This window comes from Lynx rufus, unplaced genomic scaffold, assembly GCF_022079265.1.
Source record: "Lynx rufus isolate CCGP_SWC_20201006 ecotype Redwood Valley unplaced genomic scaffold, mLynRuf1.p SCAF_11, whole genome shotgun sequence".
NCBI lineage: Eukaryota > Metazoa > Chordata > Mammalia > Carnivora > Felidae > Lynx > Lynx rufus.
In genome coordinates this window covers 3342249-3370237 of record NW_025814825.1, presented here as the reverse complement: position 1 = coordinate 3370237, position 27989 = coordinate 3342249, and the positions used below count along the sequence as shown (strand labels likewise).

At 37.0% G+C, this 27989-nt stretch overlaps 1 protein-coding gene across 1 annotated transcript in view; it reads left to right on the top strand.

Annotated features, from left to right (window-relative positions):
* ANK3 (ankyrin 3) overlaps window positions 1-27989 on the top strand; it is a 322298-nt gene that overhangs the window by 92625 nt on the left and 201684 nt on the right. The window contains exons 2-5 of the mRNA XM_047071796.1: window positions 14084-14185; window positions 14593-14691; window positions 14905-15003; window positions 23238-23336. Coding sequence (XP_046927752.1) covers window positions 14084-14185; window positions 14593-14691; window positions 14905-15003; window positions 23238-23336 — 399 coding nt within the window. The remainder of the gene's footprint in view (window positions 1-14083; window positions 14186-14592; window positions 14692-14904; window positions 15004-23237; window positions 23337-27989) is intronic.

Below are 27989 nucleotides of genomic sequence, written 5' to 3'. Positions count from 1 at the left end.
CAGATCATAGTAGACAGACTTGATGAGAGTGGGTTTTATCAGCCTGGCAAAGTAAATCCTTAAAAACACTGTCTTTATAAAAACAAAAGCCTTCCAGCACTGTATTTATTTTTTTAACCGGTTCCCAGTTCCCTCTACTTAAAGATAAAGATGGAAATGTTGTTTTGCCTTTCAGTTTTAGAGGGGCCGCTGTGCGCAGAAGCCCTGGCAGATCTGAAATGTGCAACAGCAGGGGCCTTGCTGGCAGAGGCCCCAGTGGAAAGATGGTAACCATGCCTAACATGTGTTAGGGGACAGTGACCTCATTTTCAGGGATGAACTAAGGTTAGTTCCAAGCAAAGTCCTTACAAACAAAGGCAGCCTTGTAGCAATGGGAAGGAATCTGTGGAGGCAACCCCTGTCCTTTGGGTGGTTTTGATAGAGATGATTACAAATATAGATAGTCTTTGGAAGCATTTCCCTTAATGCTTAACTAAGCCCTCACCCCCTCTCTCACTCCTCCCATTGCTGATTTATAGGTGGAAACCCACTGGTTTATTTCCAGTAACTAGGTAGCAATTAAATCAAAAAGAATGAAATCTTAATAATTCAAGATCTTCCCTAACTAGAAGGGTTCTAGTTTTTTTTCAAGCACTTGCCATACAAAAGACACACACACAAAATTCCCTTTTGAGATCTCTGCACCTCACCCCCCCAAAACACACACCTAAAAAGAACTTATCTGCTAAGATAAAGACCTAATACCCCTGGGTAGGGGAGGGGGACCAGTCTCCTAAAGATTTGCGGTTGTTTGTTGACAAGAGACAGATTATCCCATGAATGTCACAGTTGTTGTAGGTTGTGCAATTGGTCACATTCTTTTGAAATTGGTCAGAAATTAGATCACTGTGCAAGATATCTATAAAATATCAGCACACAATGTCATACTCTAAAATATCTGGAAACTTTGAGAGGGCACTATCTGAATGGCCATGTCTCTGGGTATAAACTATAATTCCACTCTAGTCTAGTGGGTTAAAAAAAAATCCCTCCTTTGTTACTGCCTCCCCCCGCACGTGCTTGAGTAGCCCTGTGGCTCCATGTCCAATCTCAAAGCCTTAAATTTGGAAGAATGTGACTCTCAAGCTATTTTTTTTTCTGTTGAACATTGTTTTATCCCACATAAATATACCAGTCTTAGATTTTGAGGAGTTCTACAAAGCAGTTCCATTTATATTTCAAAACTAAAACTGACATTAAATCACAAATTAAGGAGCAATAGCACAGAGGATGTTGGGATTTTGATAAGCAGCCCCCATACTGTGCAAATCCCCTTCCTGATTGAGAATAATTTACAAATCTGTATTACTTTGTTCACCAAAAATTACTGCTTGATACCACCAAGGAAAGCCTTCCATCTTTCACTTCTGGGTACAAAAGTTTGCTTTAAATGGGGGATATAGAAGAGTAAAAGAGAAGGGTGAAAGGCAATTATGAAAGCCAAAATTTAAAAATCTTAACATTCTCTTATGTGAAAATAAAAATCTGTCAGCAGACCTTCAGAATGCCTCTCACATTGTTCTTTTCTTTTCCATCCTCCCTGCTATCCCCCCAAAGTATCCATATCACATACAGCCATATTTGTTTATTTTTTATGGCAATGTAATTAACATACAATGTTTCATTAGCTTTAAGTGTACACCATAGTGATTCAACAATTCTATACCTTATGCTTTGCTCACCAAGATAAGTGTAGTCACCATCTGTCGTCATACAGTGGGATTACAATATCATTGACCATATTTCCTACTTTGCTTTTCACCTCCATGACTTATTTGTTCCACAAGTGGAAGTTTGCACCTCTTTTTCCTCTTTCTCTATTTCAGCCATCTCCCCCCACCCCTCCCCTCTGGCAACCACCAGTTTGTTCTCCTCATTTAAGAGTCCGGTTTTTGTTTGTTTCTTTGTTCATTTGTTCTTTAGATGTTATATATAAGTGAAATCATATGGTAATTGTCTTTCTCTGTCACATACCGCTGTATTTTTACTCTCACCTATTTCTGTGGTGCTCATGTCTGGTTGCACATTAAAATCCTTTGAGCTGTGTTTATTAAAATGTCTCATCTCAGACCAATTGAATGTCTGGGGGTAGGGTCTGAGTGTCTCATTTGTTTGCTTGTTTGTGTAAGTCTTCCCCTGGAGATCCTTGAGGCATAATAAATTAACAGCCAGTGACCTATAGCTCTTTTTGTCTCCATTTTCTTCTACATGAAGCTGCTGTCAACTAAGTAGGCTAAAACGTAGATTTAAAACTTTCTTCCCACTCATCAAAACCCTGCACTGTGTCCTGATAGCTTTGCGATGAAGTTAAATCAAATTTAAATGCCATTCCAAACCTTCTGTGAACTTCTCCTTTACCAATCTCTCTAGGGGCCTCCTCTTTTCAATAGATTGTCTATTTGCCATTCCTGAAACCTCCCCATTTCCATATCTCTGCCCATTTTTCCTTCCTTCTTTTCTCCACTGACTTGGTCCCCTCTAGAATTCCTGCCTCTCTTCTTAGTTGTTTTCCCAGCCATATTCAGTGTGCAGAAATGGCTCTTCTCAATAGCATCTATAGACTTCATCATCTTCTTTAGGATCTTCTACCTTAAATTCTCATTCCACCTGCTGTCTCCAGCCTTCACAGCTAGATTATAACATCATTGAAAGCAATAACTGTATCCTCAAGGTTGAGGCCAAGTAGATATCACTGCTTAACTGCCAGATATTGAACCCTGTATTGAATATGAATCCTTAATCCTCATGATGGAATAAATAATGTAATACTCACTTTGAAGATTTGTTTTACTAGTTAGAAGAGATATAATATTTATTTCTTGAAGACCCAGACTTGTGAATTCATGATCTACACAATACCATAGTGAGGTTGAGAATGTGGATTTAACTAAACAGATTTATTTATTTTCTGATATGTCTGCATAGATATGCTGGTTGGCATTCACATTTGAATTGGTGTATCCAATGTGAGAAAACTAAAAAATTGCTGCTCTTCCTGGGCCATATTTTCTGAGGTATGACCAGGCAACAGGTCTGTTAGATCTGGCCATCCAGATCATTCTTCTGCATGTTTTTATTAGAAGAAGTTTTGTTAGAGGTGTCTTACAATCTTCTTGAAATTAACTTCTTGAGAAGCAGAAAACAAGGTTAACAGATGGCCTTTTATATAGCAAAATTTATATCAGTAATTATTTGGTTAATTTAAAAAAATGATTCATAGCCAAGAACACTAAAAGGTACATATATTTGGTAAATATTTGAGTGTTACCTTAAATCACATACATGTGCATCCATTTGCCCAACATGGACTTAAAGATGAAGACTTTTCTCAGAGTATGGATCCCCAACTATAATTCTCGTTGGCCTTCCATACCATAAATGCTCTTTCTAGGAGTCCCACTTTTCATCTCTTTAACGGAAAGCTAGAGATTAATCTGTGAAGTAATCTGAGTATAGAATCTTTATGGATTTTTCTGATTTTTATTTTAGCCCCTTACAATCCTCTCATTCCTATCTGATTTAGCAGAAATATTTTTAGGAACTTCTTTCTACTATGTCTTTCCAAAGTATTTAACTTAGTTTTCATAAAAGTATCCTTTCTCTGCATTGTTTTAAAGTTTAAACAATAGCTAATTAAATTATGTAATTACAACAACCAGGACCACTGGTCTAAACATGCTAGAAGAAAACCCCAACTGACTACCAGTAGGAGTAGGGGTATCTATTTGGGAGTCATCCTGTGTTGGACGAAAGGGGTGAAAAGAACCCCTTTATTGGTGAAGAGAACAATGACCACATTCCAGCAATATCTGGAAAGTTCTAGCAGAGTACCTGTCACTCCGATGACTCTAAATAAACGTTGCTGCTCTTTTTCTCCTTCTTTACTCAAGGAACATGAGTTCTTTTATATTATTCCGGAACATTTAGCCAAGGAAGCATTAGAATTGGGAATAAGGGCAGAGTTCTAAAACCAGGTAGACGTGAATTCAAGTCTTGCTTCTGCAAGTTTCTAGAAAACTGCCCTTGGGTAAATTATCTAACCTTTTTCATCTGTAAGTAGAGATGATAGTAACACAGACTTCACAGACCTGTGAGACTGAATTTGGGGTGATCTACAGAAAATGCCCCACATATTAGAAGTGTCCAATCACTGTTAGTTACAATACCATGTTATTAGGTATCAGAGCACTTAAAGACCTCCTGATTCATAAAACACAATAGACTGCAGGCCTCACCTGCATACACTTTCTGACAGTTATTACTGAAGCAGATACATTTCTCCACAGGTGATCCCAGCAAGCATCACAAAAATAAGGTGCTTTGCCTAAGGTGAATTGGGAAACCAGAGTAATCTCAGACTCACTGAGCATCACCCCTTTTATCTTCTCTTCAAGTGTGGAAGAACCCCTAAGTCTGTCCCTGGACTTTTACCTTTCTTTGGTGAAATGGAGAAACAGCAAGGAAGAGCAGACTTTTTTGGTTCCTAATTAAGTTTCTGTAGGATTTCGCTTCTTGAGGAATGATTAGAGCATTGGACCATGCAAGGGATCAGCATTTCTTGGTTCAGCGTGTACTGGGATTCTGTTAGGTAGAACTCTGTCCTGAATAAGACAAGCACCTGCCCAAAAAGACATTACTGTCCATCTTGATAGACTCACTGGATCCTGACCAAAACAGAGCACATGCTGTAGGAGTCCCAAGGTCAGGGGAGGGGTGTCATATCTGGTATTTGGGGAGAAAATTGCACAGATGAAGTGACAGTTGAACTGGTCCTAGGACTTAGTTACTACACCTGTTGACGGGGGAGAGGGAGTGAGGTCTACTAGTCAGCAGAGAGATGTCCTGGATGACATCACAGTGACAGGATATTATGGGGCCTGTCTAGAAATAATAAGTGGGAGAAATGAAAAGCTGTCTAGATTGCTGTCAAGATCAGTATTTGTGTTTTTGGTTTGGGTTGGAAGTATTTGTTTGCATCAGGATTTAAAGGGCCTTGGAGGCTATGCAATAGCAATTGAATACTGTGATTTAAAAGCAGAAACATTTTTACAAATGAAGCTTGCCATCAAACATCAACATAAAAAGCAGATACTAGCGTATCTACTTGGGGTGAAACTGCAAATAGGCATAAGGAAATCAGCTTACTCTGCCTCACTCTTGATCTTAGTTTGTCTGCTAGGGCCCCACGGAACCACTGGTATTGAGGAAGGAGCCTGGGTTTTTATCAAATACTTATGGCTTTCAATCCTTGCTGCTTACTTATTAGCTGTGTGACCTTGGGCAAGCCACTTACTTTCATGAAACTCAGTTTTTCACATCTGCAATGCAGGTTCCTATCTTGATTGAATTTTTAAGAAATAAACACTAACAATGCATGTGTAAAAATTACATATGTAGAATGCTTAGTGGAGTCTGACCTATAGTAGGCATTCACTAAATTGCACTTACTGTTTTTGTCATGATTTTCTCAGAACCCTCAGTGGCTCCTCAGTGAGCTCCTGAACAGTGTTCGGTGCTCCTGGAATATTCAGCTAGGGATAGTGTACTGGCTACAACCTCTTAGAGGTTTTCAGAATGATCTGGGCATCACATGGCTAGGGCCTGAACTGGGCAATTAGAACAGGATGAATAGAAAAAAAAAAAAAAAAAAGAAAAGGTTAAGCATGTTCCCAGCTGTAAGGAAAGCTAAAATGTTAGGATAATGATAAAAATAAGTCCTTTGAAGTGCACTTGTAAACTGGCGCAAAAGTAAGGGATCTATAGAGGTAAAAATGACATGAAAGCAAGAACCAGTTTTACTTGTCTACATAGACACAGGGCCCAGGAGACAAAGCCTAGAACATGCCCAAGTGGGCAGTCTAATAAGAGATCCCCTAATAAACTGGGCTCCAAAGGGGTTGGCTCCCAATACAGGGGTGGACAGGAAATAAATCCACCACATAAAAAGAGTAGCAAAAACTTGCCTGTCTCAATTTGTCACCAGCTGGAAGGGAAAAAAAAAAATCTTCCCTGAGAATTTGTAACCACAAGGAATCCCTCATATCCATACCAGCTTGAAATCTAAATTTATTTGTGTAGTCTTTAAAACAAAACCAAAAAAACTCTCAAGGCAAACATTTATTTTAAAAATAATCTTGGGCTGATAGTGCCTCTAAGCAACTGGAAGAAGCAATGTTAAATTCGTTTTTGGAGTATGGCATCCTTAACCCAGGCCCGAAAGAATTCCCAAAGATTAATTTCTAAGGAATATGAAGTCATGGTCAATAATCACAAACCACAGAAAGTGTAAATTGGTACAATCACTTTGAAAAACAATTTTCCATTCACTGGTACAGTTGAGTTAGCACATACCAAGTGACACAGCGTTTATGATAGTAGGTATGTACCTTAAAAATCCTTGCCTGTTTGCACCAGGATTAGAGCCAGAATGTTCATGGCAACCCTGTTCATAGTAGACCCAAACTGGAAACAACTCAAACATTCATCAACTCCACAGTGGATAAATAGATTGTGTTACAATCACATAATGGAATCTTCTGCAGCCACAGTGATAAATCGGCTGCAGTTATACATGTCAGCGTGAATGACTCTAAGACAACATTAGACAAAGGACGCATGTCACAGAAGGATCCATAATGTATGATTCCATTTACAGAGAGTGCAAAGACAGTCCACTACATAAAATTTAGGTTGGGGAGGTTTACATAGATGTTGAGAATGATTAACTAGAACAGAGGATGCCTTTGGAGAGCCGGTCAAAGAAGGGCTCATTGGAAGTCTATGGAGTGCTTGTAACTTTCATTTTTGAGTTTACTGGGCATGCGGCTGTTTCTTCCATTATTTTTCTTGAAGCTGTTCATATATGCTTCAGGCATTCTTTTGTATGTATGATATACATTATGATAAGTGCTTTTTAAAAGGATGATAAACACTGTAAAAGTCCCTGGAGGCAGAATGTTTGATAAGAAACATACACATAATTTTCTAGAAGAGAGTTTGAGGGAGAGACTAAAGAAGAAATAAGTAAGTAATCAAAGATTCACACTTCGCATCACACACACATACACACATGATCTGTAGCTATTTATGGTGACAAATGTTAACTAGACCTATTGTGATGATCATTTTACAATATATACAAATATCAAGTCAGTACATTGTATACCTGAAAGTAAATATGATTGTTATATGTCAATCATACCTCAATTAAAAAAAAAAAAAGATTCACACCAAAATTGTATGCCTGAGTGGCTTGGAAATCTTGGGACCTTTAAATACAAATAAGAAAATGAAAGGAATTTATGATTCACATCTCTGACATTAGTACCTAGTTGCTGCAGCAGATGCTTTATACATTGATTATAGATTATAATATTTGTTGTTGCAGTGAAGGTCAGGGAATTGGGGGACATGGAAGTGGAAATGTTTTGGGATCCAATGGGTGCAATGTACATGCAGAATGTTAGGCTTCAAGAGAATGGTGGAAACCACGGTAGTGATGAGGTCACTTTGGGAACAAGCACGGGGGGGAAAGAAATATGAGTTCTGAAAATAGGAAACACCCATTTTTTAGTGATGGGTTGGGACAGTAAGGAACAAAAAAGAGTGAACAAAGACATGAGGGAAACTAAGGGGAAGACTTTCAAGAAAGAGAAGGGGGTCAGTAATGTCAAATGGTTTTACATTAAGAAAAGGCAGAGCTAACGTTTAAGCAATGGGATTCGATGATTGGAAGGTCATCAGTGATTTTGTGCAGAGAGGCTTGACTGATGAACCAGATAAACCATATTGCCAAGAACTCAAATATGAATTAGTGTTAAGGATATAGAAGCAGTGAGACTAACCCAGACCAAGCCTTGAACATGTTTGATGCTAATAGGGTGATTTTTTTTTAATATATGAAATTTGTTGTCAAATTGGTTTCCATACAACACCCAGTGCTCATCCCAAAAGATGCCCTCTTCAATGCCCATCACCTACCCTCCCCTCCCTCCCACCCCCCATCAACCCTCAGTTTGTTCTCAGTTTTTAAGAGTCTCTTATGCTTTGGATCTCTCCCACTCTAACCTCTTTTTTTTTTCCTTCCCCTCCCCCATGGATTTCTGTTAAGTTTCTCAGGATCCACATAAGAGCGAAAACATATGGTATCTGTCTTTCTCTGTATGGCTTATTTCACTTAGCATCACACTCACCAAAATAAAGTTATAATCATTTATTGAGTGCTTGCTATGCACTCACACTAAGCATCTGATATAAACAAGCTAATTTCATTCTGATACTAGATTATTTTATGCCCATTTGACAGCTGAGAAACTGGAGGCACACGTAAGAAGCTTGATAAAACTTACCTCTAATAAGTGGAGTAGCTAGGGTGCAGGCTAACAGCAGTAGAGAAATAGAGGAGATCATCATTTGCAGGGAGTGCTAGGTAGAAATGTGGGGGAAAGTTTTTTGCTTTGTTTTTGTTTTAAGTTGTTTAAGAAACACCTGAGTATGTCGGTAAGCAGAGGGCAGGACACCAGTAGAGAAAAGGACCCTGAAGCTTACAGGAAGGATGCTCTTACCCTTCATACAGTTCCCAGATAGTTGGGAAAATGAGATAAAAGAAAAAGATTCAAGAATTGGTAGATCAGGTATTAACAGTTCTCAGACATTGCTCCCTGAGGTTTAGAAGCAATGGAGCACAGCTCTATTACATACTCACTGAGCCTCCAATCTACATTTCTTCTGCCAGTCCACTGTCAGCCTGATCTTGAGGCTTCAACTAAACTCATTAAAGGAATTGTGGTCTAGAGAGGATATACCTGAAAGTACTTACATAGTTAATTTAATGGTTGGATGGACTGATGGATGGATGGAAGATGAATGAATGAACCAAGAGTTCGCAAGCATAAACTATGGAGCAAGCATTTATTAAGCCCTTTCTCAAGCTAGTGATTAACAGCCTAGACTCTGGAGTTAGACTGTCTGGGTTTGTATTTCTGCCACTCATAAGCTGTGTGTCCCTGGGAAAGTCATTCATCCTTTCTATAGCTCAGTTTCTTCATCTATAAAATGGAGCTAGTAATTGTTCTTATTTGTATCAGTTGCTTAGGGCTGCCATAACAAACCACCACAAACTCAGGGGCTTATGGCAATAGAAACTTACTCACAGTTCTAGAGGCCGGAAGTCCAAAATCAAGGTGTCCACAAGGCCACACTTCCTCCAAAGGCTTGAGTGGATAATTCTTCCTTGTGTCTTCCAGTTTCTGGTGGTTCCTGGCATTTTGTTGTTGTTGTTAATGTGTATTTATATTTGAGAGAGTATGTGAGTGGGAGGTGGGGGCACAGCACAGAGCTGATGTGGGGCTCGAATTCACAAACCTTTAGATCATGACCTGAGCTGAAGTCAGACACTTAACAAACTGAGCCACCCAGGTGCCCCACCTGGCACTCTTTGTCTTGTGTCAACTTAACTCCAGCCTCTTCCTGCATCTTTACATGTTCTCTCTTACGTATCTGTGTGTCTTGTCTTTTTTTTTTTTTGAGATATAGTTGACATATACCATTATATTAGTTTGAGGTGTACAATATAATGATTTGATATTTATATATTTTCTCTTCTTCTAAAACCATCAGTCATTGATTTAGGGCCCATTCAAATCCAGTCTGACCTCATCTTAACTAATTATTTGTGCAAAGATCCTATATCCATGTCCTGTGTCCTATGCCATCTTCTGGGGTCCCAAGATTTTGGAGAGACACAATTCACTACACTACTTCATGTAAATATTATAAGGACTAAACTAATGTAAGGATTCATGCAATTAATACATACTGTAGTAAGTGACTAATATAATGAAGTTAATGTAAGTGCTTGTAATAGTGTCTAGCATATAGTCAGAGGTATAAAGTATTAGTTTATTACTGATGTTGGCACTCAGGAAATGATTATTCATTCCAATCACTGCTTTCTGCTGAAAATATCAATATGCCAGTATAGGTGGAAATGCTGAGTTATTAGATTAATCCATAATAATACTTGACTCTACCCTTGAAGCTGTTTCCTTGAAAAACACACGTGGTTCGTATTTCTTTCCTGTCTTGTAAAATGACTAAGTAGACAAGACATGAAATGGTGATGAAAGACATTATCATTTTCCAGATTCTTCGTACAGATTTTGATCATCTACGGGAAAAAATGCTGACTGACCTGCTTATATTCATTTTGTGCCAACTGACTCACTAGGCAATGATCTCCTCTGTTTGACTTTTCACGTGGCAGAGCTTACCTTCTCATGAGAGCTGATTTCCTTTCATAGGGCTTTGTCTACAACTGGCTTTAAGAGGCGTTGTTTTGATACCATGCTTAGGACTAAAACCCAGGCTGTAGTCTGTGTAAAGAGTGACTCCCAAGTTTTTGATGAAATGACAGCTCAGAGACACAACACATTGATATTGAGCCAAATACAAAATATTATATATTTTTAGCATTAAGGAAATAAAGAGCATCATATAGGTACTAGGGATAGAATTTGAAAAAAAAATAGGGAAGAATCCATTATTTACCCTGCCACTTAAGAAATATGATTTGGTAAAGTGTAAGAGGGAGGTGAAAGCGAGCCTTCACTGGTGCCAGTATGTTTCGCTCACGTCTGTGCAGCCAGATGTCAGCCTTGACTAGCGCCCCATCCATGTTCAGCAAATATTTGTGGAAGACAGGGCTGCATTGTTTGAAGGTGGTTGAGAATAAAAGGAGGATCTTCTTGGTTCTTCTTCTGAAGGCAGGAATAACCACACTCCCTAAGTTGTCATTTTTCTTCAAGGCAGGCTTCATTTTCTTCCTCTTGCTTTTTCTTTGTATTTTCTTCCTTCTTTATTGCCCATACTTTTTCTTGGAAGTATAAAGTAGCTGATTGTTCTGTATCAGTGTGTTAAGCATGCCTGTGCATAACAGAGGGCTGAGAAAAGGGAAGAAAATAATTTTTTTTTGTTTCTTCTCTTTTTCTTAAAGTTCTCAGGTGATAAATTAGCTACCTTAGAGAATTATTTGATACTAGGGTCACTGGGTGAGACGTATACAGTGAAGGTATCCACCGGAAAACTCTTAATCATTTATCTACTGCTCATGGATTCATGTTAAACATGTTCTTAAACATGGATCCGTGAGCAGGGTTGGCAATCCTGAGCCACATGAAATCAGTGTGCAAATTTTGTGTGCACGCACAGGTTTGGTGTGTATGTGCAGATTTGGTGTATGTGTGCATATATGTACAGTTGTTGAAGGAAAGGGATTTCTTTGCAACTTTTGTTAGTCTCAAAAGAATCTGAACTCCAAATAGGTAGAGAAGCACTGGATTAGAATTTTTTTTATCGTTGTATTTTGTTTTGCTTTAGAGATTCTGGTGAGAAAATTTCGGAGAGGAAAATGGGCAGTATATACAGTTGTCAAAACTTTTCAGATATGGAATCAACTCAGAGGCTTTTCTTGAATTATGATACCTCTGTTTGAACTTCTTTAGTAGCTGTTTTTATGCACTCAGAGTCAGAATTGGGGATGCTTAACTCACAGTTGTTATCTCTGGCAGTTGAAACATCCAATACTGATGTCATTTGTTCCCAGAACAGCCTCAGAGCCCTTCTGGGCAAATTCGCTGATAAGTCATTGAGCAGGCACAAAGAAGATGATGTTTTACGGTACAATGAGCCATCCTCGCATAGCTAATTTATTTCTAACTGGACTTGAAACCAGACAACCGTGCCCCCAACCATCTCAAAGTAGCAAACCTCTTTAAAAACTGTATTTTATTTTTCTTGAAATTCCTTCAAACTTTTGGTTTGTCCTTTGTCTAATTTGAAGCCCTATCTCTTGTCCTCCTCTTACTTAACCCTCTGTTCTGATTAAATGATTTGCATGCTTGACTCACATCCCAATTTTATTTTAGCAATAGCTACGTGTGTTCCCAGATACCAACTCAATGGCTTAGTTTATCATCTTTGGCAGTCAGCTTTGTATTCTAGCAGGTTCTCCATTTAGATAGCTGCGGCTGCTGTTACGAATAAAACTTCCTGTATTGTTGCAGGCAATATTTTAATTAGTACAGTTATTTCCATACAATTTACTTATTTGTTGATTCATTCATTCACAAAACCATTTTTAGGCACCTGCTGTGTGCCAGGATGCTTCTAATTCCAGGGGAAACACAAAAATGAATGTTATACATATAGTCACTGGCCTGCAGTAGGTCAAGGCATGTGGTAACTCAGGCAGGCCTACAATCTGTAAATAAATTGGTTTTTCTTTATTTAGAGCAGTGGTTCTCAGCTGGGAAAATCCCTCTTCCCCAATTGCCAAGGGAAATTTGGCAATTCAGGATATATTTTTAGTAGTCACAAATAGGTTATAGTTGTTAGAGGCCAGGGATGCTAATAAACATCGACAAGACCATCTCCCACATCAAAGAATTCCTTGGATCAAAATGCCAGTAGGGGTGGGTGGTTGGCTGAGTTGGTGGAGTGTGCAACTCTTGAGGTTGTGGGTTTCAGCCCCATGTTGGGGATAGAGATTACATAAAATAAAATAACATCTTTCTTTTAAAAATGCCAATAATGCTGAGATTGGGAAGGTATGATTTAGACAAAGGAATACTTCTTTAGGGAGAGGTGTACTGCTATAAATGAGGAGGGTGGAACACATAGAAATAGTGGCCTATCCTTTGAAGACCTGAGCAAATCAAATCCTAACTAAATTGACCCACACCAGAACCAAAGACTCTTCTGAGAATGGAATTTCCTTGATCACAATTACATTTCCAAGGATGAAGTAGCACTCCTCAAAGATTGGCATCTTGTCAGCTTTCTGTATGCCTACCCCTTGATCAAGGCTACCTCTGCTTATTCTTAAGGGACTCACAATTTAGAGAGGAAGAAGGACAGGTATACCAAAAACTATAATGCTGTGTGAGAAGTACCTAGAGGAGTCAACAAAATTCATGCTTTGTGAGCACCAAGCAATTAATCTCTGACTGGGAGGTCTGGGAAGGCTTTCCAGATGAGGTGGCCTGTGAACAGGGGCTTTGAAGGTATTTGCCAAATGGCTGAAAGAAGACAATTTCCTCTGTTATTTCAGCCATACCCCCACATGATGGCATTGATAACCAATGATGAGATGTTTTTGGCTACCCTTTCAGGAAAACCTGCTTCTATGTTGTTCTACACTGAGCAAGACTCCTTTACAAGTTGTGCAGACCCAACTTTGAATTCTTTCATCTCCCTGTCTTCTTTCCATTAAAGGTTCACTGGTATAGGTGGTTTCAACCCCACAATCAGAAGTACTAGTGTTTAGCAGAAAGGCAGAGTTGTAAGCTTTTGGTGAATGCATTACAGATTTGGTTTTTGTTGCTTTCCAGTTTATATGCATTTATTTATTTGCTCTTGCTAATGTTCCTAATAGAGTTTTCTTAGGTGGTAGCCTTAGCTTGCTTGAAAATATATGGAAAGTACTCTTCACAATTTGTACAGAAATTTATAAATGCTTTTCAGAAACATTCTATGTTCTAACACATGGCTTTGTGCTGTAGGAAAATCCAAGAGAACATCCTACAAATTCCTGTTAAACTAGTATAATAACATTAAACATATTTGTGAATCTATGAATTGAAAAATTGGTGGGGACAGTTAAATATGAAAGAATGGAATAGATGTTAAATTTCTGTAAAATAGAATAATGAGATTTTCATAATGAAACCACCAGGAAGTTATAGGATTTCTCTTTAGTCCCTAGGAATTGTATGTTGATTGAAGGCACCTACATATTATGGGAAATTTTCTCAGTTATGACATCACACAAAGGGTAACTTTGTATACTTGAAACTAACTTTTCAAGAATGTATCCTTTTCCTGGTGATTTCACAAAGACTTTTTAGAGTATTTTCATGTTAGAAATACAATAGTTCAATTTAAAAATATTGACTTTAAAAATCTTTTTAGTTTGGACTATAAGCTGAATTGCTCTAACATGTATATGAGTTTCATTTCATCAAAATGTTTTTCTTTTTTCTTTTAGTCTGATGCCAATGCAAGTTACTTAAGAGCAGCTCGAGCTGGACACCTTGAAAAGGCTCTTGACTACATAAAAAATGGGGTTGACATAAACATTTGCAATCAGGTTAGTTGTGGTTTTTGTTGCTGTTTAATTTTCTAGTTAAAATTTTAAAAAATCCAGACTATAAACTCCTTGAATCTTTCCTTAGTTGTTACCAAGACTTTCTCTTTCTTGCCTTTTTTCTTTTTTCTGGCTAAACATCATCAGTCAGATTTTCAAATTACTCTGCTTTGTTAAAGGGGCATTCACACATGTAGGTATGCATTCTTTAAGAATTCTTAAAATTTAGTAAAAAATGATACCAGAACAACCTGCCTAATTTTCAAGTACCTTTATTCCTAATTCAAGATTCTATACTGCACACATACAAGTGATTGTTGGTGGGATATTATCTTCAGAGTTCTAAGTAGACTGTTTGCTGCTCTATTCTCAACGTGCTGAGTTAAAGTTTTCCCTTCATTCTTAATCAGAATGGGTTGAACGCGCTCCATCTTGCTTCTAAAGAAGGCCATGTAGAAGTTGTTTCTGAACTGCTACAGAGAGAAGCCAATGTGGATGCAGCTACAAAGGTCAGTATCACATATTTAATGGTTTTTATGTCAATTGACAGATTCAGTAAGGATTCAGCCTTTGATAAGAATCAGGGCAAGCTTCTCATGAGATACTTATCAACCAACCATGTTCTCTTTGGGGAACTTAGAAACATAGAAGGATTCCATATTTTATAAAATGTTGAAACAAAGAGATAAAGAGGGTGAGTGATGTATCTTTTCATTTTACAGAAAGGAAACACAGCCTTGCATATAGCATCTTTGGCTGGGCAAGCAGAGGTGGTAAAAGTCTTGGTCACAAATGGAGCCAATGTCAACGCACAATCTCAGGTAAACCCACCAACTCTATTGCCAATAAATTTTGTTATAATTTATAAATGTTTGGGTCAAGTCCTTGCTTGGCATATGTATCCTCTGAGAATATAATTCCTAAGAGTTATATTCAATGAACAGTTATGTTGTTGCAGATTATTTAAATTCATATATATCCTCATTTGCAATATATTTCTGTGAGAGAGATTTTTAAAAGTCATCCATCTAGAAAGGGGAACCCTCTTGCACTGTTGGTGGTAATGCAAACTGGTGAAGCCACTCTGGAGAACAGTATGGAGGTTCCCCAGAAAAACTAAAACTAGAACTACCCTATGATCCAGCAATTGCACTATTAAGTATTTACCTAAAGGGTACAAAAATACAGATTTGAAGGGGTACATGCACCCCAATGTTTATAGCAGCATTATCAGCAATAACCAAACTATGGAGAGAGCCCAAATGTCCATCAACTGATGAACAGATAAAGAAGATGTGGTATATATTTACAATGGAATATTTCTCAGCCATCAAAAGGAATGAAACTTGCCATTTGCAAAACATGGATGGAGCTAGAATGTATTTGCTAAGTGAAATAAGTCAATCAGGGAAAGACAGATACCATATGATTTCACTCATGTGTGGAATTTAAGAAACAAAACAGATGAATATGTGGGAAGGTGGGGGAAAAGAGAAGAGAGAAAAACAAACTATAAGAGACTCTTAACAATAGAGAACAAACTGTGGGTTGATGGAGGGAGGTGAGTGGGGGTAAATGGGTGATGGATACTAAGGATAAGCACTGTTATATGTAAGTGATGAATCACTGATTTCTACTCCTGAAACCAAATTGCACTGTATGTTAAGTAACTAAAATTTAAATTAAAAAATAATAAAAAATTAAAAAGTTATCCTTTTATGAAACTGTATGACTGGTAGTCATAGACACAAATATTTAGGGAATATTTGTAATGTAGGGTCTTTTACTATTTTATCATGCTAGCTTAGGTCCAGCCTCAGTATTTATTAACTTACAAAGGAAATGAGAGTTCCTGTAAGTGAGGAAATGCTCTTAATAGTTCATAATATCTCAGTGTTTTATATAGCTGAAAATGGGAAGACACCGCTTAATTCCTGTTTGGTAACTAAGGCCTCCTTGTTGTTCCGTGAAACAGATTAAAATAAAAAAACACACAGAATAAACTTTAAAATTTCCTAAACTAAAAATTCCAGATTCTTTGTATTGGATATACACTAGTAATTTATTTAGTAGGTCCTCCTGTGTGCTCTGAGTCTTGCATGAAGTTCTAAAAAGAACACAAGTATATAACCGTTTGGTAGACTTTCAGTCTAAAAAAAAATTACTTTAAAATAGGTTTAAAAATTGGTCCTCACAATTCAAAATTTTCATTATTTGAGTTCCCACAGAAATAAGATTGTATAGAAAAGCAAACATCATCATAACACAGAAATATTCACTAAGGACCTGACCATTTTTAAAACTGGCCCTTCCTCAAACGTTCCTTCTAGCTGGATGCTTTCATCTACCCTTGTGTGCAAGTGTGAACTCCAGGAGGTTGGATATTGAACAAATTGATTATGGAACAAAACAGCAAGTTTTGCAAGACACAGGATTGCATGAAGTTAGGGGGATGGCATGGGGGAACACTGGCTGCACAGCTGTGGGTTGTGTTTTTTTCTGGCAATGTGTGAAGAATTAGGATGATTCTCTGATAAGTGTTTCAAGTGAGAATGAGTTGAAATCAAATGGTTTAATGATTTAATCAAAGATTAAATTACCCTCCCCCCCAAAAATTAGGTGAGGTCTTTGGTTTGCAAAATACATTTGCAAAAAGACTGTATTTTTACTTAAGCAGTGAAAATAAAAAGTGAAGGACATCAAGCTACCATATAATTTTGTTGGAAAAATTACCCTTTTTTTTCCACGGAAATCCTATTTGATTTAGGCTTTGTTCATTGTGAGAACTTGTACATGCATCCAGTTATAGCCAATATTTGCTTAACTCCTAAACTTGCTTTTACAGTTTCTAGTTTTGTCTTTTACAATAAAGTCTCAAACTAACTTTTTTCATTTTAAGTGTACTTGATTTCCTCAGCCTTTTTCAGTACTGATTATCTTTGGATAACAGGATCCTCCTATATTTCATGGGTCCACAGAATTGCAGTGACACCCTCCATGGTTAGTAACATGGTTCCGATGCTGTTAAATATCAGTGTCACGGAAAAACAACTGTGTGGCACTTCCAAACATGTGCTTTCATGTATATCTGATCTATTTTTTTTTCTAGTTGCTTGTGGTTGGACCTTTGATCCATGGTCTATGCCTCTTTATTCTGATTCCCTATGAAGGTTTACTTGGACCAATGATGCTTTTCCAGAAAGGAATGTTATAAAATTGAATATTGACAAGTAAAATATTTTGAAAGAGATACAGAACTGACCATAAGCAAAGCACCATGCTTTTAAAACATTTTTTCAAACGTCCCTATAACTTTTTACTGGAAAATAACTAATGTTAAGCTCTGAGAGAGTGAGAGAACTCTTTAATCCATTTTTTTCATTTCCTTTCTCCCCCCACAGAAGAAGACATAAACCTCCTCCTTTTAAGTAATGTGCATATTCTTGACTGTTCTTTAGAGCACCCAGAGTTTTAAACCTCCTTGACAATGAGAGACTCTGCAGTTGAAATCAAATCCTAACCAGATTTGATTTCAATTGATACACATTCCCTGCTGATGACAAATGAGAAGAATAGAGCCCATGGAATTTCTTGTTCCTTACAGCTGTGCTTGGCGTGCCCTGCCCCACAGTTCACAGTCAAGCATGGCGCCTTCATTTGGACACCTGTCCCCGTGTGCCTTCCGAGCTGTGCCATTCCGTGGACAGAATAAGTAATGAGATGGTCATGCAGCAAATGGGTTTTCCATGATAATTTCTGGTGGGAGTACTTCAATAGGAACTCTTACAAAGGACAACTGAGATCAAATTCCATTTAGGTGTCAGCACAGAAAACATCACAGGAATGTTAATATTCAAGAAAGACCACATCCCTAAGTGAAATTTTAACCAAATAGGTAATATTTAGTAGCCAACAATAAACAGTATAAAGAGAGTACCCCTCACCTTCCTTGTGTATAAAAGTTCTCCTTATCTTGAAAATAAAAGTGAAATTGGGCACCAGCAAGTTCTGATCTTATAAACTGAGGGTCTGTAAACTAAGAATTTTTAGATGTCACTTTAATTCTTGTCATTGCCTTGATGTTACATCTTACTAAGTTAGTTAACTCTTTCTTATCTTACTTAACATTCCAGAAATGATTTAGGCCTACCCTGAGAAAGAAATTGGGTTGAATAATTAAATTGTGATTATAAAGAACTCTACTATGATTAAGTCCATAATACTTTGTACTAAATACAGCAACAATGATTACTAGTGTTTGCAAGTGTAAACTCTCAAATTACCACATCAAATGACATCCCTCACTCTTTTCTCCTTCTCTATCTTTATTCTGTAAAATAAGGCACCGTGTTCATAAAGAAACAAGGTCTGTTTCAAATAATATTTTATCATAACTATCAAAGTATTCTAAGTGGACAAGTTTTCATAGTGGTATTAGCAAAGACAAGACCTTTTGCAGGTATTTGGTGGGGGTGTTTTTAAAAATTTTTACATTGTATTTATTTAAGTTATGAATAGGTGATATAGTCACATGGTTCTACCATCAAAATGCATGGAAGGACAAACTGGAAAACCTCTTCCCACCCCAACCCCCATCTGCCCATCCCCACCCATCTGCACCCCAGGGTGAAACAGGTAACTTCTGACTAGGTTTCCGTGTTCCTTTTCAGAAAGGACAAGACCTTTCAATTAAACCAGTGCCTCCTTGGTCTTTTTGTGTTTTTAAATGTTTTCCTTCGGTGAGGAGGTCAGGTCTTGAGGAAGTCAGAAAATAGGTGTGGTCCAGATAAAGCCTCTCTGACCTTTGACCTTATAGCACACCGGTAATCTAACCTACATTCACAAAAATCAGTATCACCTGTAAATCAGTGCAAATTTATCACCATGCCCTTATAAACATTTTAATTCAGAGCAGCACTTCATAAGGTACACCGGCTGGCTGTAGAAACCTAGGATGGATAAAAAAAGTTCATGGATAAAATTTAAGCCCTTACTTTCTATTTTATTTTCTTCGGGTAGATATTAGGCAGCATGCCTCAGCATGGTCTATAAAGTTGTAGGTCTGTATATTTGAATGCTTATGATAATATCACAATAAATGTTCTGAGCCGAAGGTACTGAAGATAATGCATCAAATCAGGTATCAACGAGCATACTTTCTCAATCTTGAACTGTTCTGCCTTTTGAAAATTGAGTCTATTGTTGCTACAGAAAAAAAAATGCAAATTAGGCACCCATATGTTCCCTTTTGGCCAGCTCTTTGTTTTGGAAATTTCCTAAGTTAGGAAATTAATTTAAAAAAAAAACAGTGGTGTACTTTTTTATCTTAAAAGAAAAATAATATTCTTTCTGAAATCTGACCATTTTCCCAATGTAGGTGCTATTTTACAAAAAATCATTTCAGCTGTAGGTTGTCCATTGACAGCACATTGGAATCCTTGTGCCTTAAGCCTCTTTGTATGAGAGTGTAATGATCATATTTTCATTCAGTCTTTCCAAAGGATGCTTATAATTACTCCCTAGAACCATAACTAGATGGTATACATGTATTCTCATGCCATGTTGATCCTTTCTTGATTTTAAAAATTTGTATTGGGATTTTTGGGATTAAAACAACAGAAACTAACTTGAACAAAAATGGGAATTTATTGAAATTATTTGGGGAACACATCAAATAGAAAGCTAAAGGAGCTTTTTGGAAAGCTTTGGTAACCAGAGAGTTAGGGTGGGAGTAACCAGAAGCTAAACAGTAAAGTTGCCCTTCAATAATAGTTTTTACAGATCATTTGAGAGGGGGGAGGGGGGATTTGGCAGAAAATAGAATTAAGAAAAATAGAGAGTAGACCTGGAAGAGAAAACAGAAGATTTCCTGTACATGTGCCTACTCTGTGGTTGAAGAAGTTCAGGCTAAATTGTCTTAAAGTCCAACCAAGACAGGCACTACCTACATTTCAGGGAAGAGGTAGTGCCCTAAAGAAAATAGGAGTGACATTGCTAGAAGAGACAGATGCTTGCTGACCAAAACTAAAGCAGAAAAAAATAAAGAAACACTCAAATTTCCACTATAAAATGGAAATGTCCATTATGGAGGAAAAAACAAAAACACCAAAAACATTTTATCAATATGAACCACAGAAGTAAAATGAGACCATTCATCCCCATTCAATGCCATATATTGTGTGATTCCATTTATATGAAGTGTTCAGAACAGGCAAATCCATAGAGACAGAAAGCAGATTAGTGTTTGCCAGAGGGCATGGGGAGGGGTCAATGGGGAGTGAATACTAATAGTACAGAATTCCTTTTTGGGGTGATGAAAATGTTCTGGAATTAGATAGTGGGGATGGTTGCCCCACTAAATTTTACACTTCAAATGGGTGAGTTTTATGATATGTAAATTATATTTTAAAAAATATATATAAAACTGAAAAAATGTGAAAGAATGTGACCATTCAGAAAATGACCAGCTTTCAGGTAATGGCAATACAATGGCAAACACTAACAAAAAAAAAAAAAAAAGAGGAGAAGCAATTGTGGGAAATGATTAATTATAGGGCTCAATCTTACTGTGACTCTTATCTACATATGATTTTTGAGTGATCACAGTTCTACACAGTTCAATTTCTGTTCTTGTGAGAAGGGCATGTGGAATGATTTAAAAGTCGTGCTTGTTAAGAATCACTCTTTGAAAGCTCCAGTTCTGTAAGCTCCAACATCCCTTAAACCTCAGTACCTGGTTTTGGATTATCTTCCTGGCTCATGAAACATTTGGTTCTGGAAGATAAACTCAAGAACCGTCTACGTACATCAGGCCAGAAGCCGGGTATTTGTATGCAGACCAGTGTTCCTTAGGTAACCTTGAACGACAGCAAACCTCTGCCCTGAAGTTGAGAGAATCCACTGACATAAATTGTTGATATTTATGTTTGAGAGAATAACATCTATTTTCAAAATTTTTCTTAAGAACTTTACTCCTAAAAACTGGACCTTCCATCTGGAAATTTCAGCTGGTGAGGAAAGACACTCAGTAGTTCACTGAGCTATAACAAAAATCCCCCTAGTTTTTACCTTTTTCTTCTTTCTTAATATTTTCTGTTGTTTTTTTCTGTTTTTTTTTTTAAGGAATATTTAACTCAACCAAGAATTAAGTAATCTTCCATCTTGGTCAAATAAGAAAATAAAAAAATAATCAGCAATATAAGGGTAATCCTAAAGTACCTCTCAGTTTCCCTCAAATCTATGGGAAGAGTGACAAAGACAAAACACACCAGGCACATACACACATACCTGCCTGTATGCACACGCACACACACACATATGTACACACACATTTTGTTGCAATTATTCCACGTTTAATGTTGATCAAACCTTTCATGAGAGAACAGAATAGCAGTGAACTTCAGTGATGTAATTTAAAGGGAAGAAGCTTGAATTCTTTGTCATATTCTCTAGCCTCTAATCTCATGTCTCTAATTTTGAGCTTGGCAACCAGATAACCTAGCATATTATAATTATATGTAAAATAGAGTAAGTAGAATAGATGAGCTCTCTGGTGAATAAAGTATATACACTATGGTAGATTTGTTATGTGACATCACTTTTATCTGCTTGAGGATCTTTTTTTTTTAATTTTTAATGTTTTATTTTGTTTTTGATGGGGGGATGGACAGAGAAAGGGGGTCAGAGGATCTGAAGTGGGCTCTGTGCCCAACAGCAGTGAGCACGATGTGGGGCTGGAACTCACAAACCGTGAGAACATGACCTGAGCCAAAGTCGGACACTTAACTGACTGAGCCACCCAGGTGCCCTGCTCAAGGATCTTTTTAAGTTACTTTTAAATTTTTAGCTAAAAGCCAAAAGAGTGGTGTCACCAGAGGCTGAATTACAGATAAGTCAGGTAGTCATATAGTCACTGATATTTATAACAATGAACCTAAACCTTTTGAAGTATAAAAGTTTGAGTAATATTTGGTACATTTTATTTGGAATATATTTACCTATATTCCTTGTAATTGCATAATGAATACAATAAAATTTCCAGAACATACAATTAAACAGAACTGTATTCTGAAAAATGTATTCAAAGAAAATGTTATCATTTGAAAAATATGTTTTGGTGTATGTATTTGGCAATAAGATTTTGAAATATTACATAGATGAAATATTCAAATATTTCATAAATATGAAATAAATTGTTCTAGAAAACAAGCACACATATGCAACATATTTTTAATCAAAAGCTTAAGATGCAATGTACACATTCATTTACTTTAATCCAGATTCTTTGGCAGTGGCCACATTTCAGACAAACATAAATACACATATAGAGTGTGTGTGTGTGTGTGTGTGTGTGTGTGTGTGTGTGTGTGTGTGTATTCTGAACATGAAAATACTATGGCTTTGCAAAACAATGCAAGGAAGGAAACTTACCAAAACGTAGACTACTAATTGAATTCTGTTTTGAAATTGAAGTATACCTTTTTGCATATTGGTGTCCTTTCCTTTGCTCCAAGTCATCCCATTTGTAGCAACTTTGAAGCTATTTGAAAGTAATATAAATTCCTTCCAAATTGTGAACTATTTTAGACTCTTAATTTAATTTTAAAGTATTACACCTTTTATATGAAATAGCTAATTATTGTGTGGGGAAAAAGTTCACTGGGACACTGACCAAATGTATTTTTCTTCAAATCCTTACATCATCTAGGAAAATCCTTTGCTCATTGTAGGCACTCATTAAGAGGTTGATGATTAAACAAATGTACTTATTTATCTAAAGTGGATCTATTGGTATGAATTATACACACACCATTAATTATAAACTATACCCAAGTTACAAATTATAAGTGTTATGTTATAAAGTACTTTGAATTACACTTATAAATTCTGCTTAAACTATCATGTTTAGGCTTTCTAATGAATATGAATATCCACATTAAAGTATTATTAAACTTATTATACATGAGCATTTTCTGAAACAAAAAATACCAGTATGGTAGAAAACTAGATTGGCCCCATAAATCCATAAATAAACATTTTATTTCTTCTTTTGCAGAATGGTTTCACGCCATTGTATATGGCAGCCCAGGAAAACCACCTGGAAGTTGTCAAGTTTCTTCTTGACAATGGTGCAAGCCAGAGCCTAGCCACAGAGGTAAGATATATTGGTTCTTTCTGTGGGTAAGTTCCCATGTTTACAGGGCATTTTGTAGGCCTGGAGTTGTAACATGGAGAATTTGTCCCACTAGTATTTCAATTGTAGTCATATATTAATGTGGGGATTCCTTATTTTTTAAAAAAAAATTTTTTTTAATATTTATTTTTGAGACAGAAGAGAGCATGAACAGGGGAGGGTCAGAGAAAGAGGGAGACACAGAATCTGAAACAGGCTCCAGGCTCTGAGCTGTCAGCACAGAGCCCAACACAGGGCTCGAACCCATGGACCACGAGATCATGACCTGAGCCGAAGTTGGCCGCTTAACCGACTGAGCCACCCAGGCGCCCCAATGTGGGGATTCTTAAATGTTTATGAAATACACTAGAAAGTCTATTCTTCGTCTTTAAGGAATCTTCATTGCATAGATATCCTTTCTGCTCTTAAATGCCTGGCTCTATCTTATAATTGAGCTATTTACTATTTACATATTGGTTTTAGAACACTTTTCTGTTTCTTATAATTTTGCCTCACAGGCAACCACTGTTTTGAAATATGTTTGTAATAAGACAAGTTTGAAATCTGTTAGTTCCAAATATGTTAGTGTAGTTATAATAATTGAATTTATGTATTTCTAAAATTAACTGGATTTAATTCACACTTTTCAACAAAACTATTATGTTTTAAGTGTTAGATTAACATAGTATTGAAGAAAATTTTGCGGTCTTGAATAGAAGAGTTATTTTTAAATAAAAAGCTATTTAAGTCAGCGGGACTGTCTTAAGTAATATTTATTTTTTAAACTAAACTGGATGGAAGATTATGATTCCTGGTGAAGCGTATCACTAGAAATCTATTGCTAGGGCACCTGGTGGCTCAGTCAGTTGAGCATCCAACTCTTGATTTCGGCTCAAGTCATGATCCCAGGGTGGTGGGATTGAGCCCCGCATGGGGCTCCACACTGAGTATGGAGACTGCTTAAGATTCTGTCTCTCTCCCTCTGCCCCTGTCCTCCTTTCATGCTTTTTCTCCCTATATATCTCTCAAATTAAAAAAAAAATCTATTGCTAATATTAAAAGATCAACATTTGGGTATTCTTTATTTTTAACAAAATCATAAAAACAGATGCAGAGTTATCCCTGTCAGAATAGGGTTCCTCTTACATTCTGATGTGCTTTCCAAATGGCACAAGAAAGGTAGCAATAGAGGAATTGCATATAACCTCACCCAGCTTTTGAGATCATGCCTTCTGGGGAAACCTCTAAATAAACGAAGAGGCAGTTTGCGCAAAAAGAAATACAAATGACCATAAATGTATGAAATACAAATGACCATAAATGTATGACCATCCTCACTGATAGTCAAAGAAATATCAATTTATTAATCAGTTAAAAAATTAGACCCAGTCTTTTGCCCAGGAGATAAAGAAAAGAATTTGGAGAGTAGAAGAAATTGGAACTTTCCCACAGTATTGGTAAAGTTGACCATTGGTTGCAACACTTTTGCAAAACATTTAGCAGTAACTGTCAAAAATTAGTATTTACGTACCTTTTTATAATTCCACTTCTAAGAATTTACATTCCAGATGTATTAGAAGGAGATGCCAAAATGGTATATGAGAAGTTCACCAACAGAATTAGAACAATTTTTTAAAAACTGGAAAAAAACTAAATATGCACCAGTAGGAAGCCTGTTTCATAATGTTGCTATACTCACACAATAACATGCTATTTGGAATTATCAGAAGTGAGGCAAGACAATATGTACTGATAGAAGAAAATTTCCATGGTATATTGTTCTCAGTGGTTTATTCTGAGCAGTAGGAGGGAGATTTACTTTTCACTTTATACCCTTCCATACTGTTGAGGATTTTTATCATGAGAATGTATTGTTTTTATAATAGTACTCTTAAAGGTAGGTAAGAACTACTGGTTTATAAAAAAAAAAAAAGGAAACTACATTTGGTAGGCGTAGAGCAATGCCTACTTGTTGGATAAGAGAAAAACCCACTCCCATTTTTGAATAAAAATACTAAATAATATAAATATCCTAATGAAAGTGATTTCATAGCACTTTTTTTTTGCCTGTGAAGGACAGGCAGTTTTAGACTGTGATATACAGATCACTAAGTATCTCTCCTTTAGCAGCAAGCATTAAGTCCAACTTACAGCTAAGTCTTTGGCATGATTATGGTTTTTTTTAATGTTTATTTATTTTTGAGAGACAGAGTGTGAGCAGGGGAGGGGCAGAGAGAGAGGGAGACACAGAATCTAAAGCAGGCTCCAGGCTCTGAGCTGTCAGATGTGGGGCTCGAACCCACAAACCGTGAGATCATGACCTGAGCCAAAGTCAAATGCTTAACCGACTGAGCCATCCAGGCACCCCTGATGATGGTTTTTAAAACCTTTCCTGGGGTGCCTGGCTGGCTCAGTCTGTGGAGCATACGACTATTGATCCTAGGGTTGTGAGTTGAAGTGCCACACTGGGTGTGGAGATGATTTAAAAAAATAAAAATCTTAAAAAAACAAACAAACCCTTTTCTGTATTAACTGTGTACTGCATATCCCCTCTTTTCCATATACATCTTCCTTCTTTTGCTAATTAAGATTCTGAAACATGAGCTAAATGTATTTGTTCATTTACCCCACAAATAATTATTAAGCACCTATTGCATGCCAGATACTCCCCAAGGCAATGAAGTTTCTCTTGGAGCTTCCGTAATATTTTCTTTTGGCTTGTATTTTTTTTTTTTTAAGAATAACTGCACATAGTGAACCAAACTGTTTAAACTAGGTTTGCAACCAAAATCTGGAGCTGCTAATTTTAGCTATTGACACCTTAGAACTGGTATCTTTGTGTTTTTAATTGGCTTATTGCGGGAAGCACATTCTTAGGGGTGCTGATGGTATCAGTTGCAGTTAATTTTCTGGTGCAAAGTCGTTTTCTTTATGTATAGGCCTTGTGGGTTTAGAAGTTCATATTAGCAGAAATGTAGCCATTTACTTATGATTCAGAACCATAAATGGGCTGTCATTTTTACCCTTTAGATTTTGTCCAGGTTTAAATAAATTTTTTTTAATGTTTAGTTTTGAGAGGGAGATAGACAGAGACAGAGCATGAGCAGGGGAAGGGCAGAGAAAGAGGGAGACAGAATTCGAAGCAGGCTCCAGGCTCTGAGCTGTCAGCAGAGAGCCCAATGCAGGGCTTGAACTCACTAGTGATGAGATCATGACCTGAGCTGAAGTCAGATGCTTAACCAACTGAGCCACCCAGATGCCCCCTTTTTTTAATTTTTTAATTTTTTTTAATGTATTTTGTCCAGGTTTTAAAAGGGAGGTGCCACCACATTCACTCTTTTTTGGTGGGGAGGGGCAGAGGGAGAGGGAGTGAGAGAATCTCAAGCAGGCTTCACACCCACACAAAGCCTGTCCCATGACCACAAAATCACGACCTGAGATGAAATCAAGAGTCAGCTGTTTAACCAACTGAGCCACCAAGGTGCCCCATGTTCCCTCTTAATACATAATGTTCCTTTTGCCATTCTATCCTTTAAAAATGTTTTTTTCTTTTGCTTTGCAAAAGTAATAGATTATGTAAGTGAGAAAGTATAGGAAAAAGCAAAAAGAAAAAAGAGCCACTGTTAATTTTCCCTAGAGTAAACAATTTGTTTATTCACTAAGACCTTTTGGTACATGTTATCTTTACAAAAATGATGTCATATATTTACACAGTTATGTATATTGGTTTCTCATAACATTAAATTACATTCTAAACTTTATGTCCTTGAGTGTAAATCTGTGATATTCTTTTGGGGATGTCTTTGTTGTATTCAGCTTTCTTGTCTTTCTTAAGGCTACAGGGACAGTCCTTCTAGCCACATTAATGATCATCCTTTCCCTCGTTTGAGTCTTCTTGGAAAAGTTGGAAGGGGCAGATGGAACTTCAGCTGGATCTCGAAGCATGAAGAATGGATAGAATTTGTATATGTAGAGCAAGGAGGAGGACATTTCAGGGTGAGGGTCATAGCATGAGTATAGGAGCTGAAGCAGAAATAATTTGCACATCCACAGCTAATACAGAGACTACAGGAAAGGATTTATATGAGAAGAGCCTGGTATTGGGGCCAATATTTTACACATCCTTAAAAAGAAACACAATGATGTGCATTCAGTCAAATAAGTGGTAGGAGCCCTTATCTGGTTGTTCATCAAGGAAAAGAATGATGAAGGTGGTGGTTTAGGAAGACAAGACATTAGTATACAAGTAACTAGATTTTCTTTTCTCCCTTCCAAATACCGTTCCATTGGAGTAGTCCTCTACGTGTAGCACCAGGGCTACTGATATACAATATCATGAGCCAAGTGAAATAAGTAATTCGCCAGTTCTCTAGTAAAAATAATTTATTAATGTTCTTTTGAGTGTCTAATAATAAAAGCATTGCAGAATTCAAATTTGTAAGCCAGTCTTAGGATTGTCTACTCTGTGCTGTTTATTCTGCAGTCAGCAATACTAGACCATCCACAAATTACTTAACCACGGTAAAATCTGTAGCTGACTTTTCTTTGTCAGGTCCCAGGGACATCAACAGGAAGACTCAAAATATACAGGAGTGTATATCTGAATTTATCCTAGTCAGATTGTGCCTGATCCCT